Source organism: Myxocyprinus asiaticus, chromosome 31 (genome assembly GCF_019703515.2).
Source record: "Myxocyprinus asiaticus isolate MX2 ecotype Aquarium Trade chromosome 31, UBuf_Myxa_2, whole genome shotgun sequence".
NCBI lineage: Eukaryota > Metazoa > Chordata > Actinopteri > Cypriniformes > Catostomidae > Myxocyprinus > Myxocyprinus asiaticus.
Genome location: NC_059374.1, coordinates 34,153,285 through 34,169,756, shown reverse-complemented (window position 1 = coordinate 34,169,756; position 16,472 = coordinate 34,153,285). Strand labels below are relative to the sequence as shown.

The 16,472-nt window shown below is 37.9% G+C and overlaps 1 protein-coding gene across 3 annotated transcripts in view; it reads left to right on the top strand.

Annotated features, from left to right (window-relative positions):
- pds5b (PDS5 cohesin associated factor B) overlaps nucleotides 1-16,472 on the top strand; it is a 60,592-nt gene that overhangs the window by 2,653 nt on the left and 41,467 nt on the right. For all 3 annotated transcript variants that reach the window (XM_051665348.1, XM_051665351.1, XM_051665350.1), the window contains exons 2-7: nucleotides 622-748; nucleotides 1,330-1,533; nucleotides 4,751-4,837; nucleotides 4,931-5,028; nucleotides 7,774-7,900; nucleotides 10,142-10,222. In XM_051665348.1, the coding sequence (XP_051521308.1) occupies nucleotides 641-748; nucleotides 1,330-1,533; nucleotides 4,751-4,837; nucleotides 4,931-5,028; nucleotides 7,774-7,900; nucleotides 10,142-10,222 (705 nt within the window). In that variant the 5' untranslated portion in view covers nucleotides 622-640. The remainder of the gene's footprint in view (nucleotides 1-621; nucleotides 749-1,329; nucleotides 1,534-4,750; nucleotides 4,838-4,930; nucleotides 5,029-7,773; nucleotides 7,901-10,141; nucleotides 10,223-16,472) is intronic.

Here is a 16,472-nt window from a genome sequence, read left to right as displayed (position 1 = left end):
TTTTGCCCAAAACACTTTCATGCTGCCACTAGGCCATCCTTCTTGTTTAGCCCTGCTATTTTAAATTCAGTATGCATTATTATTTTTTTGCTCTTCACCATGCTTATACTGTAGGTGTAATTGTGCTGATGTAACTTCATAGATTACTCTTAGGGAACATGCACAACACATTTGTTCTGCAGTTATTTGCATTTTTGACTTGTCTGTTTAAATTAGTCTTCTTGGAAAATGAAATTTATAGGAGTGTGGTGTTTTAGTTTATTGTTAATGTGCAAAACCTCTGAAAGCATAGCATTTCTTTGAACTTAAACTGTTGTGATAAGTTGTTTAGTAATGTAATGCATGAGACTACTTTTTCCAAAATGGGTTTTTTAGTGCTGTCAATATTTAACCACCCACAGGAGGCGAGGAGGATTTGGCCAGCATCCTGTAATTTCCAAAAAACAACTCTACTTTTTGTCTTCAATGTTCTTGGGTGTAGTCCAAGCCATATTCAAAATCTATTGGATCATTTTATTAATGGCACATTCTGTTCCGAAAAGAGTAATTAATGGAAATTCCCTATTCATCTTTAAATGAGTACTGTTGTTTTGTATTCTCGTCGTCTTGCCATATTTGCAGCGAGCACTGATTGGAGAGCATGGCTCACTCCAAGAATCGAGCCACGGACGGCAAGATCACCTATCCGCCGGGGGTGAAGGAGATCTCTGATAAAATCTCAAAGGAGGAGATGGTGCGGAGACTAAAGGTAAAGACAGATCTGTCATAAAGCCAAGTGGAATCAGCTTATTATAGATACGTAATATCTATATGTTCATTATAGTTATATTAATGTTTTGTGCAGATCTTTTCATGTTGAAAAGTTGGCTAGGCTTTTCATCTTGAAACCTCAACTTAAAGGGTAAACTGTCACCCATGTATCGTTCCAAACCCATATGAGTTTCTTCTGGGTAACACAAGAAGAAATTTTGAATTAATTTTGCCTAACGTCTCCTTTTGTGTTCCACAGTAGAAAAAATGTAATGCGGGTTTGAAAGAACATGAGTGGGAATGCATGATGACAGAATTTTCATTTTTGTGTGAATCCAAAAATTAAAGCTATTCCTTTAAGTTTTGTAAGACTGATTGAAGTGATAATTTTTCTGCTCATATTTGAGTGTTTTTTTATAGCTTGTAGACAGTGTACCCTGGCTCTGTGGCTTTGTCACTTATGTCTATTTATAAATTAGAGGGCCAAGTGAAAGTGTGTTTCCATTTCGATTATCTTGCATCACTCTATTATTTGTATGCTTGGTTGACTTACTGGTCTGTGGTGCTGTTGAACCCCAGATGGTGGTGAAAACCTTCATGGACATGGACCAGGATTCGGAGGAGGAGAAGGAGCTGTATCTGAACTTGGCTTTGCACCTTGCCTCAGATTTTTTCCTCAAACATCCAGATAAAGATGTCAGACTGCTTGTGGCCTGCTGTCTAGCTGATATCTTTCGTATCTATGCGCCCGAGGCTCCGTACACGTCGCCTGATAAACTAAAGGTTGGAATACTCAATTTGTTTATTTGAATGTCATGTTAGTTCTTGCTTATGTTGATGAAGAACAGTAAATGTTTATATCTTAATGATATATGGTTATTACCTTTTAAATTCCATTTGTTATGTATGTAATATCTGTAGTTTCTTAAAGGTGCCGTATTCTATTCTTTTGTTGCATTTATTTTTAACCTGAGGCCCACTTATGTCAGTTAAAAGTGCACTTTGCACTTTCAAAGTTTTACACCTGTAGAAATGAATGAGAAATATGTGAGATGAAGCGTAGAGTCATACCAGTAGGTTAAGATGTTTTGTTCTACATTGAGGTGGACTCATAGTGGATTTTGCCAGTACCGATAACTAAGGTGGTGGAAAAGGCTGATAACCGAGTAATCTGCCAAAAGTTTTCAAAATTGATTTATAGAATAAAATCCCACCAAAATCCTAATAACCAGAAAGAAAAAGCCCAGAACACAGACTCTTACTATGAAATGACAGAGACTTGGCTTTGTTACAATGGTCTATAATTATTTAACAAATTTATAGCCTATATATCCCCCAGATGAAGGGTTTTTTGTATATATACTTCACCAGGTTAATTAGGCTATTATTCACAAAATATAAATTGGAGACTGTGTATGTGCTGACGGGGCACATTTCTACAAAGTCACATTTTTCTTTGCATGCCATCGCTTTTATTTAGAACACTTGATTATCTACCTAATCAAAATAAAAAAAATTGCATTGAAGTGTGGATAAAAATATGGATGAATATTGCCAGTGATGAAAGATTGCAAAAGATACAGCAAATCCCCACATGATTGTTTTATTTAACTTCCAGAGGCCCCTTTTCTACTGTAGAATCAAACCGTTCTAACTGTAGAATCCTCTAGCACTGGCCACAGAGGAAAATAAAGAAATAATAAAAAAAAAAACTTTTGGCAACTATCAGCATAGATTATTGCAGATAATCGATAGTTCCAAAAAGCAACTATCTGCACCGATTAATCGGTAAAACTGACACATCAGCTCTACCTCTAATTTTACATAACAGTGCTTCCCTCTAATTTTGGACACCATGTTGAGATGACCAGCTGAATACTACTTAATCTGAATAATGACTTTATTGGACAAGTTTGCTGTAGTAGGATTAATTGACAAATATGCCTTCAAATAGGGTATTTTAGGGTATTCTGCAGTGGCATAGGTAACCGAACATTGTCAAATTGAAATATTTGTCAGTACGAATTCCAAGTTGTTGAATAGATTAGATATGCGAATGTTGATTCAAAAGTTAATGTACTCATAATTAGGGCTGCAGCTAATGATTATTTTGATAATCGACAAATCTAACGATTATTAGAACGATTATTCGACTATTCAGGTGATTATTGCAACGATTAGTCATTAGCTCTTAACCGACAATTCAGCTTGTGCCCCAACTTAAAAGGTTGAATTAAACGTGCTTGCTAACAATAAAGAGGACAAAACCATCTTTTAAAAATACTCCTAAATGACATTCATTGAATTAAAGGGGGGGGGGGGGACTTTAAAGTTTAATTTAGTAAAAAATTAACTGCAAAAATCCTATTGTTATCAAGTGTTTTGTCTTGTTTTCCATTTAAAATTGTCAAAAAATCATTAAAAAAAAGATACATTTACCATATAAGATATTTAGACTTGCTTTAAGAGAATGTATCTTAAATATAAGCATATTTTGTATATAAGTGCATTTTTTCACTTGGTTATACTCCTGCCAGTGCAGTAAAGACAAAAATATACTTGTATTCAAGATCTGTTCTGTAAAAACAAATCTAAATATCTTATATGCTTCTGCTTAGGTAAATTCATCTTTTTTTTTTTTTTAAAGGACTTTTAGATATTTTAAAACATTTGTATTTTTAATATTAAATTCAACATTCTCAGATAAAACATTTTTCTTCTGCAATATAGCTACTCAAGTAAATGTATGTTGTTTTAAAGGAGTTTTAGATATTTGTATTGGAAAACAAATCAAAAACGTATTTTGTTGTGAAAAATGGGGCGAAGACTACACTCTCTCACCTTTTTGTTCACTTTGATCCATCTTTAACTCACAAAAAAAACAAACTCTCTTATTAATAAAGCTGCATATTGCCAATTTTCTTCACGATAAGAAGTGCACAGTGACATATTATGATTCAATAAGTCGCGAGCCATCACGTTTTAATCTAGCTGCAGCAAGTGCGCGCGTTCGGGACAAGTGTCCCTGCGACAGAGTGTGCCTCAGCCGGATGCAATTTCAGTCTCTCCCCCTTAGATCGGGACACTTCGCGCAACTCATAGTAGAGGCGCTGACCGCACAGAGAAATGCTAGTTTCAGAGTTTGTAGTTATTTACATGATCTGCTTCCTTATTGTTTGAACTTTAATAAAGCTATAACGCATTAAATATAACTGCATTTAAGATGTTACACCGGGGTGTTTTCTTTAAAGATGCTCGACACGCAAGTTTTGCTTCAGAGGAGCGGCAGCTCCACTTATTCCACAGCAAGAGTGCTTCTGTATTTACTTTTTTGGTATTTTTGTATAATTCCCTCATACTTTGCGATCTACATCACGTGAAGCTGTTTGGAAAGTTTAGAGTGCATCTGGACTGTGAGCTGCTTTTTCTTCCTCTCCTCAGTCAGGCGCGAGCTGCAGTGCGGCACCGTTAGAGTTTCATATGACCTCAAGTTATGTTAAATAACATCAAACGACTATTCAACAACGAAAATTTGTCGACAATTTTTTTTATTGTCGACGCTGTCAATACTCATAATTGTGACGTCACAACCATTAAGATTTCTAAAAGGCCTATTTTACAGCTTAGTTTCCCTTAACGGTTGGGAGGGCTGTGTTTTATTATGTGTACATAATACTGTATATTGATCACTTATTTCAAAATCGCAAGGGATATCCTGTTTTCCCCTTTATCCAAAACTGTGTAGTTTGTTTTGGGAAAGAAGCATTGTAATGTATCAGTATGCACTGCACCAATCAGCATATTTGCCAGTGTGTTCTTAAAAATCATGGGCTGAATATATTAAAGGTGATGTTTGTGTGCGGGTGTCTGTTTTTCTTAACCTTGAAAAAAATAAAGCATAAGATGGAGTAGTTCTGCAGAAAATAACACGTTTCTCTTGCATTTAGTAGCCTTGCAGTTGCCTAAAATATTAAACTCTCTGCTCTTCCTTTCCATTCAGGATATTTTCATGTTTATAACTCGACAGCTGAAAGGGTTGGAGGACACTAAGAGTGCCCAGTTTAATCGATATTTTTACCTACTGGAGGTATGACACCCAAGAAACACACTCTCAAGCAAGTTCTTCCCATGGGTTTTTGAACCAGTGTCTGATCCTTTCTCTTCCCTTCTGGCACTCTAGAACATCGCTTGGGTGAAATCATACAACATCTGCTTTGAATTGGAGGACAGCAATGAGATCTTTACTCAGCTTTACAGAACTTTGTTCCAAGTGATCAAGTAAGATTTATTGTTTACGTCTGTCCATTTAAGCATTGCTTTGGAATTAGGACTGGACATCATTTTTAACCGTTTGATGATATTCTTGATGAGATATATATCTGTTAAAAGTGTTTGATCTAAAATGTTTGGTCAAATGTGGACCAAACAGCCATTGAAGCCAAGTAGATTCAAAGTGTTCAATCAACAAAGTAAAATACAGTAAAAATCTAGTTAAAAACACACAAAGTATTCTGTTTTACAATAGCTGAACAGGATTTTTAATAATTTTAACAATTTTCAGTTTTATGCTCCTATATAATGAATGTATTGTTATAAACAGCAATTTTCATATGTGAGACACTCCATCAAAATCAGTTATAAATCGCAGTTGGCCGTTTTTGGAAAAACGTGAAATTTGGTCACAAACTTGATTTTTGACTGTTTTGGGATTTCTATTGGTTTTGATACAACCAAGTCTCTGCTTTCAAATGATGTAAATGGCATTATGAAATTCAAACTATAAATGTTTTTTTTTTTTAATTATTTTTTTATGCGTTGTGATCTTCACATAGCGTCTCTCCTTAGATCGCTTACTTCTCATTTACCACAGGAAAGCCATCCAATGTCCATAGTTGGTTAGCTCGAAAAAATTAACTCTAGAGAAGAGCATATTGCTGAATTTTAAATACCGTCACTGTCAGAGATGCGACAATAGATGTGGAGTATATACAACTAATTTCAGAGTATTTTAGCTGGTGGATGTGCTGTCTCCTTGTAGAGAATTCCATAGCTCTGAGGTGTGTGTGAGTTTGTGCAGTGAGCTTGCAGGTGCGTGCCTGAGTGTAAAGGCACGGCTATTTTTAAGTATGCTTTGTGTGCCCACACTGATGTTTTATTCACACACTTAGCACTTTATTAGGAACACCTATACAACTTCTAGGGATGGGCATTTTGGTAATTTTGTCTACTCGAGGGGCAATGACATGTACATTACTGTGTGTGTGTGTATGTATATGTATATATATGTGTGTGTGTGTGTATATATATACACACACACACATATGTGTGTGTGTGTGTGTGTGTACATATACACACACACATACATACACATATATATATATATATATATGTGTGTGTGTCTGTGTGTGTGTGTGTGTGTGTGTATATATATATATATGTATATGTGTGTGTATATTTTTATGACCATAGTGTTCCTAATAAAGTACAAAGTGATTGTAGTATACAGTAGATATGTTATATTAAAATGCATATGTGCGCATTAAACTTGCAAGAGTGATGTCCCTCCATTATATTTTTTAATTGAACTGTTATTTACAGTATGTCTTATTTCATCTAATCTTGAATACATTTTCTAATTGTCAAATATTCTATATTTTAAATGACTATATCTCTGCAATGGTTTGAGATAGAAACATTACACAGTTAGAAAACTAAGACCTTTCTTTTTACTTTAGTGCATAAATCTCAATAAGTGATTCTGGGTCATTGCGACTCGATGATGGAGCAGGTCACATATGTTTACTCGGACAATTTTTATAAATGAAAAATGCGACAGAGACATCTGGGAACTTGTTTGAGTGATGCTGCAAATTAATCTTTGAATCAGTTAGTTTAAACTGACAATTTCACAACTCATTTAAGGAAATTAATTGAACATACCAACTCCAACACAATTATTTGAGACACTATCAAAACATCTTATGGAAAACATTGCTCTTATATTCACAAGTCGTGAGACAAAGAACGAATGCAAAACTAGTCGCGCTCTTTAAGGCTCAGGTCTATGTAATTTTTCTGTGTGCAATTCCATCTAGTACACGGTCTAGTGCTTAGCCTTTCAAAGTACACTCTTTTGACCATGATGAGCACAAACCGATGCATTCAATGCATGTGCACTTCGACTGCTTTGTGATACTCTTTAGTAAAGTCACTGGCAGGCACCTGCACCGACAGAGATAATGGACCATACGCAGAGAGGCTGTGTAGACTGCTGATGATGCAATTTGTGTCATGCATACAATTCGTAAGCTGGAACATGGAAAATTGCAGTATATGTTGGCTTTTAGGAAACTTAACAGCCTAATAAAAAGCACATTCAAATTATTTGCTATATTTACGATTTTGTTTTATTTTATATCGCCAGCAAAATTGCTGCAAATATATTATGAATATTGCCCATGCATATAACACCTCTATATAAACATCTCTTTGTAATCCTGTGATGGTTTTGGCTTCTTGGTTAGTGTGTACAACAGCTGTGAATCTTGACAGCTGCTTTCATAATTCTGTGAAGCACCTCCTTGGTTACTATGTTCTGTTTGAGATGTAAATGGTAAGCTGCAGCCTATTTGTTATCTCTAATGAGCTGTCAGCCTCCTGCACGCCAATAATATTTCCCTGCATTCGGTCCTATGACAATGATGTGAGTGAGTCCCAGGTGGGAACCATTCATTGCATGCGCACTATAAAGGCTGCATATGAGGCCGATTCATTTCAGCCACTGATGTTCACTCGGATGGAAATGTCCTCTATGAGCAGAACACAGCAGAGCTGGGATCTCATGTGTAAATGGAAAAACCTAGAAGTGTTTTCTCTGCGCCATTTTTTTTTTTTTTTTTGTCCCCATATTGCAGACCTCTACTGTCTTTTTCTGATGTTTTTTTTTTTTGTTTTGTTTTTTTGGTCTGGTGCATCTGATTTTAGGTCATTCCTTGCATTTACCATAATGTTTCTCTTCTTTAGCAATGGCCACAATCAGAAGGTCCACATGCACATGGTGGATCTCATGAGTTCAATCGTATGTGAGGGAGATTCTGTCTCGCAGGAGCTTTTGGACACTGTTCTGGTTAACCTGGTCCCAGCACACAAGGTACAGACAACAAATATATGCATATATGAGAGAACTTTAAAAAAAAAAAAAAAAAAAGAATTCTCCCCAATTTGGAATGCCCAATTCCCAATGCGCTCTAAGTCCTTGTGGTGACGTAGTGACTCGCCTCAATCCGGGTGGCGGAGGACGAATCTCAGTTGCCTCCACGTCTGAGACTGTCAATCCACGCATCTTATCACGTGGCTTGTTGAATGCGTTACCGCGAAGATGTAGTGCGTGTGGAGGCCCACGCTATTCTTCGCGGCATCCACGCACAACTCACCACGCGCCCCACCGAGAGCAAGAACCACACATTATAGCAACCACGAGGATGTTACTCCATGTGACTCTACCCTCCCTAGCAACCGGGCCAATTTGGTTGCTTAGGAGACCTGGCTGGAGTCACTCAGCACGCCCTGGATTCGAACTCGCGACTCCAGGGGTGGTAGTCAGCATCAATACTCGCTGAGCTACCCAGGCCCCCTGTATGAAAGAACCTTAAAAAGTTGTCCAGGTCACATTGCATACCAAAATAAAAAAAAATAATATAATAATTTGTCTTGCACAACACCATTCATATTTTTGGCCTTTTGACATTTTTTGACAATTACACATTAGTGTTGCCAAAAGTACCAGTACTTCCGTACCAAGTCGATACTAAAATAAAGAAGATGTAACGATACAGTGTTTCTGCAGTACCAGTAATACCGAGCACCGACTCAATCCGGTACCAGCGCACAATATGACTGACACACGACTGCTTTAAAATGCTCATTTTGAGCACGTGCTCTGCTACTCCTTCCACTGAAATGGACAATTAATCAAATTAAAATCGTGACATGTCCTAGTGTGATTTATTAAACCACTAAAGGCTGCAATCTTAGTGTGGAAGAGCTGCGTACTTTGTATAAATTTATTAATCCGACCACTCATACATATTGATAATCATTCACGACATGTTGTATCAGATGTCAGAGCAGAGCACTAATCTACTGTGAACCACGCAGCACATGTAAACTATATATTTATATAATTAAATCACAGCATTTGCACTTTAATCTCAACTCAACTTTATTTATAAAGCATTTAAAACAACAGTTGACCAGTGTTTCACAGTAATACAATTTAAAACATATTTCAAAATTACCACAAACACCAGTAATCTAAAATACAACATACAAACACTCCAGAAATGTGTCCTACATTTCATTTGTCAGACTCAAAGGCCAGTGTAAAGAGATAAGATTTCAGACGTGACACAAACTGTTTATCCGGACTGTTTATTCAGTTATAAAAGCATGTTGCAAAATATAAGCTAGAGCCCTGAAATACAAGAAATTGTGACAGAAATATATTACAAATGTATTCTAAAATGTAATATTCACTGTAATGATGATAATAATAATAATGAAGCAATATATCACAAGCAAGACTGCTGTTGAATAAAAGTTTGGCAAAAAAAAAATGCAATGATGACATGTTGAAAAGTTATATTTTCACTTGTTAAAAGATTTAAGAATGAATTGATTAGACACCATTTTGATGATGAAATGAAATTAACCTAAAACATGGAGTTCTGGAAAATAATAATAATAAAAAGGAAAACAGGTAAAGGATAAAACAGATTTCAGTAGGTTGCTGCTTTAGCAATGTATCCTTGATTTAGAAACACTTGAATGAAACAACATGGATTTCATTTCATTTATTATTTACATTGAAAAGTAACTTTTTAAATAGGCTAAACAGGTGTGTTCAAAAGCACATTGTCATATTAGCATGTTTATGCTCTGGTACAGAAATTGGTATCGAGATCTGTGAAATTTCACTGGTATCGGTACCGACTACTGAAATTTTGGTACTGTGACAACACTATTACACACATTTCCCCTGCAGATTGTCATTATTTTACATTTATATTTATTATTTGGCATACACTTATCCGAAGGGACTTGCAGTGCATTCAATGTATAGGTTTCAAGGTTATTTGGACCTACCATATTTAATTTCTGAGAGATATTATGTAAAATAAATAAATAAATGTTTTCATTCCAATGAATTTGGAAAAAAATCTTTCCATGAAATTCACTCCCTTAAGTTAAAAGCCATATTTTCTGTATGCCAATTTGGTGGGAAAACTTTGAAAAATATGACAGGGATTCATCCACAAATACCTGGCACCCATTACAGATATTCTTTTTCCTTTTGTGATTTGTAACTTTTGTGCTTCATCTTGGCCTGCAGAATCTGAACAAGCAAGCGTACGATCTGGCCAAAGCTTTGCTGAAGAGAACTGCCCAGGCCATAGAGCCATACATTACCAACGTGAGTAAATTATTTATTATAGTTCACTTTTCATAGAACATACACCCGCTGCTTGCTTGCGGTGTCTGAATCATGCTGACTTAAAAGAAAATGTGAATTGTCTTCTCATTTGTTTAAATCTTGATTAAACCTTAATGAACCTCTGTGTCGACTCTGTGAACACTTTTCAAAACTCGTTGAGGCATGACAAATTTTTTTTTACATTTATTTTTCTATTTTTGAACAAAATGCACAATTTCTCATCAAAATAAATGGTGTATTCTGTAATACACAATATAAATGCTCAAAGTTTCTCTATAAGAAAAGATCACAAACAAATAAACCTTAAAAAGGGGGCTACATTTAGGCTGATCAGGTGCAGAACAAGCAATAGAACTGAAACTGTTCTGAAAAACAGATTTGTTTTTTCTTTTTTTTTTTTTAAATAATTTGTCATTATTAAAATCACATTTTAACTTTTTAAAAAATATAAATATTCTACATTTTATCAATGAATATTAAAATGTATATGTAATAATGAAATGTGCTTTCTTTAAAATAATGTTATTAATTTACAGTTAATAACATTGAGTTTACGTTCATTTGTATGACAAGCACTCAAATGGAACAGTCACTTTATCTCAATTATACATTATATACACACAAGGATAGTTTGAGGACATGTGCTCAATTTCATCAATTTCCTCATCAACAGCAAATAAAAATGTTATTTATTTAAACTGTAATTGATAGATGAAGGATGTACTACCAGTTAGCAAGTTAAGAGTCAATACTCTTGTAATGTAATATCTGTGTAGTAAAAATAGCAACAGCAATACAACAAATGAAGAACCCTATGAAATCTGTTTTAAGTTTTTCCTCAAGTTCAGTTTTTCCTGATTTAACTGTCCAGCAATCCAAAATCTTATTTATGCATGTTAGATCAAGGATGTATTACCAATTTTGTCCAGATGGAGCGCCAAGATTAAAAATCCTTAAATCCTCTTTGACAGCTTTTTACTCTTGTAATGTGCTGTTGTCCAGCAATCCAAAATCATCATCATCATCTTCCTCTTCCTCCTCCCTCCTAATAAAATTCTAATTTTGCAATTGTGATAAATCTTTTGGAAGAAATTCTGGTAACACTTCACAATAAGGTTCCATTCATTAACTAATGCATTAGGTATCATGAAGAAACAATTAACAATATATATATTTTTTACCGCATTTATCTTTGTTAACGTAATTGTCCATTGTTAGTTAATGTTAGTTCATAGTGCATTAACTAATGATAACAAACACAACTTTTGATTTTAAAAATGTATTGGTATATGTTGAAATTAAAATTAACTACGATTAATAAAAGCTGTATGAAAAGAAGTTTGTTGTGTGCTACTGCAATCAGAAACCGGTGTTAGACATTATACCGCTCAGGTTTGTGCACTCTTACCGCTTTCTCTCTCTCTCTCTCTCTCTCTCTGGACGTACACTCCCCGCCGCCACATACCCCCACTGCCCGACTCATGCCGGGGAGTCATCCGGTCTGCCCTCCACAGAACCGTATTGACCCGTCGCTCTTAGGGACTAGAACAACCGGGCTGGACCAATCACTGTGGGATTCTTCTATTACTCCCATATCGAGCATTGCATCTAATTCTTCCTGAACTATTTTTTTCTTGTGCTCAGGCAGTCGGTAGGGATGGCTACCTACCACTACCCCAGGCGCAGTCTTGATGTGGTGCTGATTGAGGTTTGTACGACCAGGCAGAGGTGAGAACATGTCTCAACCTGTGTATCTTGCGACGGTGAGAGGTGGTCCCCACAAGTGACTGGGGTGACATGATTGGCTCATAAGATTACCTCCGGCCCGAATTCCGCCCTCTCTGGAACCACCATTGCCAACATCACAGGGACCACCTCCCTCTATAATTTCAGGAGGTTGAGATGGTATATTTGATGTGTGTCACCTCTATCTGTTCGCCTTACCTCATAATCGAGATTATGAGATTGTGTGACCTCAAAGGGCCCTTTCCACTTGCTGAGTAATTTAGAGCTCGACGTTGCAAATTCCCGTAGCCGAGTACCCCTGTCATACTGTCGGCTTTGACTTTCTTGGGCTTGGAGCAAATTCTCCTTTGTTAGTTGACCCAAAATGTGGAGTTTTGCTCTAAGATCAAGAACGTACTGAATGTCATTTTTACTGTTTGAAGGTCCCTCATCTCAGGCTTCCCGCATGATGTCCAGCACACCACACAGTCGCTGCCCATACAGCAGCACGAATGGAGAAATCCTGTGGAGGCTTGTGTGACCTCCCGAACTGCAAATAACAGGGGATCGAGCCACTTGCCCAATTTCTAGCATCCTCGTGTATGAACTGATGAATTATATTTTTCAGGGTTTTATTAAACCGTTCCACCAACCCGTCTGTCTGTGGGTGGTAAAAACTGGTGCAAATCGATTTAATACCCAGTAATTCGTATCGTTTGTGTAGTGTACGTGACATGAACATGATCAGTGAGGATTTCTTTCAGAATCCACACTCGGGAGATTATTTTGAAGAGTGCCTCCGCAACACTACATGCTGAGATGTCACTGCTTCCGGATATCGCGTTGCATAGTCCACCAGAATCAACACAAAGCAATGTCCGCATGCCGTCCGCTCTAATGGCCCGACGAGGTCCATGCCAATTCTTTAGAAAGGGGACCTCAATTAACGGAAGGGGGCGCAACAGTGCTCTTGGGGTAGCCGGTGGACTCACCAGCTGACATTCACAGCATGCCACACACCTCCTGCGAACATCCCCGCGAATGCCCGGCCAATAGAAATGGGCTATTATTCGGTTCAGTGTCTTTTGTGACCCGCCATCGGATTGTAATAAGCCGTCTGGAATAACATTTCCCGACGGCTCCGCAGTATTAACAGTTGGGATGTATCTTTTGTCTGAACGTCCTGCATCACTCGATAGTATTGCTCTTTTATAATGGTGAAATACGGATATGAAAGTGCGATGTTTGGCTGGAGCCATTGACCGTCAATAACTTTCACTTGGTCAAGGGCATGCCGAAGGGTTTCGTCTCTCAACTGCCCCTAAGGAAAGTCCCCTTCGGGAAATCCTCTAAGGACGGGAGGGGCCGAAGCCTAGATCTCGGCCATCCTCTCAAACAGATCCAAAAATGCCTCTGGGTCATCTTCTGCCCCCATTTTCATGAGGGCAGCTGGAGGCATGGGATCTACTGTGTCCGGGGTCATGGCCGGGGCTTTCTCCTGGTGCAGTAAGCTCTGGATCGCGTGCTGGTCCTCTGCTTGAGCTTGGAGCACCTCCTGGAATCTGCGATCCTGTTGCAGCTCAAGCAGGGCCTGATGTTGTGCGTGATGCATACTGGCGAGGAACTTGATGACTTCCGCCAAAGGTGTGGACTTCATGCTGGCGTATTTCCTCGAAGATTCCGGATTTCGGCACCAATGTAAAGGAGTTCGTTGTGGGGAAAGGAGGAAACGTGGGACTTCAACTCAAAAGGTAGGTCTTCAATCAGACAATTCGAATAGCTTTTCAGCATAACACAGCCAGATAACTTTTGGCAGTTGAAGGGTGACTCTCTTCTTGTCTCTGGCATGGTTCCTCCTTATATCGCTCTCCCCAGTGCTACTGCAATCAGAAACAAGTGTTCGACATTATAGCGCTTAGGTGTGTGCACCCTTACCGCTTTCTCTCTGGACGAACACTCGACCATGCCCCCACCGCCACACTGTAAAAGTATTATTTAAATTCATTGATAGTTCATGTTAACTAATGTTGTTAACAAATGGAACCTTATTGTAAAGTGTTACCAAAATTTTACACAAAAACAGCTGTCCACAGCATTCAAAGGATCTATTGTTTCCAATTTAATTATTTTGGCCATGTCCTGGCCATACGTACTTGGACCCCGATGATTGCTGCTTGCGGCTATATTACAGTATTTATTTATTTATTTAAATACATTTTTACCCAATTTGGAATGCCCAATTCCCAGTGCGTTTTTTTTTTTTTTTTTAGTCCTCATGGTCGCGTAGTGATTCGCGTCAATCCAGGTGGCGGAGGATGAAACTCAGTTGCATCCGCGTCTGAGACCGTCAACCTGCGCATCTTATCACGTGGCTTGTTGAGTGCGTTGCTACGGATACATAACGCGCGTGGAGGCTTCACGGCATCCACCGCAGCATCCACGCTCAACTCACCACCGAGAACAAACCACATTATAGCGAATATTTAGCAAAAGCCGCGCAGTTCATGGCAATTGACCATTCATTCCAATGAGGAGTTCTGCATATATTATAAAAATAATAATTCATTAAAATGCATTACATTATTTTGGCAGACAAGTAAAGCATTGATAAGACAAAGTGGCTTTAGAAGGCAGTATATTTTTTTGCATGTTATTGAACATAATCCTATCATTGGCTTACAGTCCACAGAAATCCATATTGCAATTGAATTAGTCAATCTGTCAGAGATATATTTATTATAAGGGCTTTTCTTAGGACGCGTCAAGGTAAACGTACGTCAGACGAAGGCTTTTAAATCGCTTAGGTTGCGTCACGCCATAAACACTTTAGGTCACTGTGTCAAGTAAAACATGGTTTGAAACTTAGAAAAACATGTCTCGAGATCCCTGTTTTCTGATTTGCGCTCCAAGTGTTTGAACCCAAGAATGCATTCTCATCTTGTGATGTTGCAAGTAGTGTCAAGCAAGCCTGAGTGTTGTTTGTTCTACAGTTGCGCTTTGCCCATACAGCTTGAGTTTCGCTAAAGCTTGAGTTTCGCTTACTGCCCCCTGCTGAAAACAGGTGGTACTTCAAGCTTGAATTGCTCAGATGGCAGAAATATTCCTTATATGGTCTGGGGACATGATTAATTGCATTAATTTGTTTAACACTTTATTTTTTAATATAATTAATCACACAGAATTAACACATTAAATCGACAGCCCTAGTAGAAAATTTGAAAACGCTGCAAAAGAGTTTTGGAAAGTCATTGAAATTTTCTAGTCAAAATGTGTACGAACCCTGTACGTATGATTTCAAAATTTTATTTCTTTTTACTTTTTATGTGTCTGTAAAGAACAGAAAGGATATTAAAGACACGTTATCCAAAAGTTGGTGCGTAGATTTCATATTTAATGGACTCACATTACACAGAAGAAATAATCTCAAGTTAATTTCAGGTACATTCCAACTAAAGGCTATTTTCCAGGTATTCCAGTACTTGAATTTCTAAAAACTAAATTAAAGCACTTCAAGGACCTTTTGCATACCCTGTAAACAGTGAAGAAAAAAGTGCAGTTGGGGTAAAATCAAGCAATTGAGAGATTGATGTTTGACGGGTCATTTCATTTATCACATGGACGGCAAACAATGTTGCAAGTTTCAAATATCGGGTTTTTCCTCGATATGGTTGGTAAATTATTATTTTTTTGGTTTGCGAAATTTAAATTCTATATATCGTCCCATCCCTAGTGGAGGGCCTTACTGCAGGACAGGCCTTTTCAAGAACTTAATAGATCAGCAATAAGAATAGGAATCGTATTTAAGATTCCTAAGAATGGGAATCTAATTTAGATTCCTTTGAACTTGTGGTTCTTTATATTTGGAAATAAGAAATGCAATACTTAGGGGGACCTGGGTAGCTCAGTGGTAAAAGACGCTGGCTACCACCCGTGAATCCCAGGGCGTGCTGAGTGACTCCAGCCAGATCTCCTAAGCAACCAAATTGGCCCGGTTGCTAGGGAGGGTAGAGTCACATGGGGTAACATCCTCGTGGTTGCTATAATGGGGTTCGTTCTCAGTGGGGCGTGTGTGAGTTGAGCGTGGATGCCGCGGTGGGTGGCGTGAAGCCTCCACACGCGCTATGTCTCTGTGGCAACGCGCTCAACAAGCCACGTGATAAGATGCGTGGGTTGACTGTCTCAGACGTGGAGGCAGCTGGGATTCGTCCTCCGCCACCCGGATTGAGGCGAATCACTACGTGACCACGAGGACTTAAAAGCACACTGGGAATTGGGCATTCCAAATTGGGTGAAAAAGGGGAAAAATCCCAACCAAAAAAAAAAAAAAAGAAATGCAATTCTTATTGGAATTATTACCAGAGCAGGTTGTCGCCAAATGATGAGATCATTTCAGATTTCAACAGAAGATATATTAAATCAGAAGCAAATTACACGCCTTTCAGCTGAAGTCACCTTTCCTGAAGCTAATTTGCCCAAATATTTTGGTGAAATTTTCTGTTTTCTT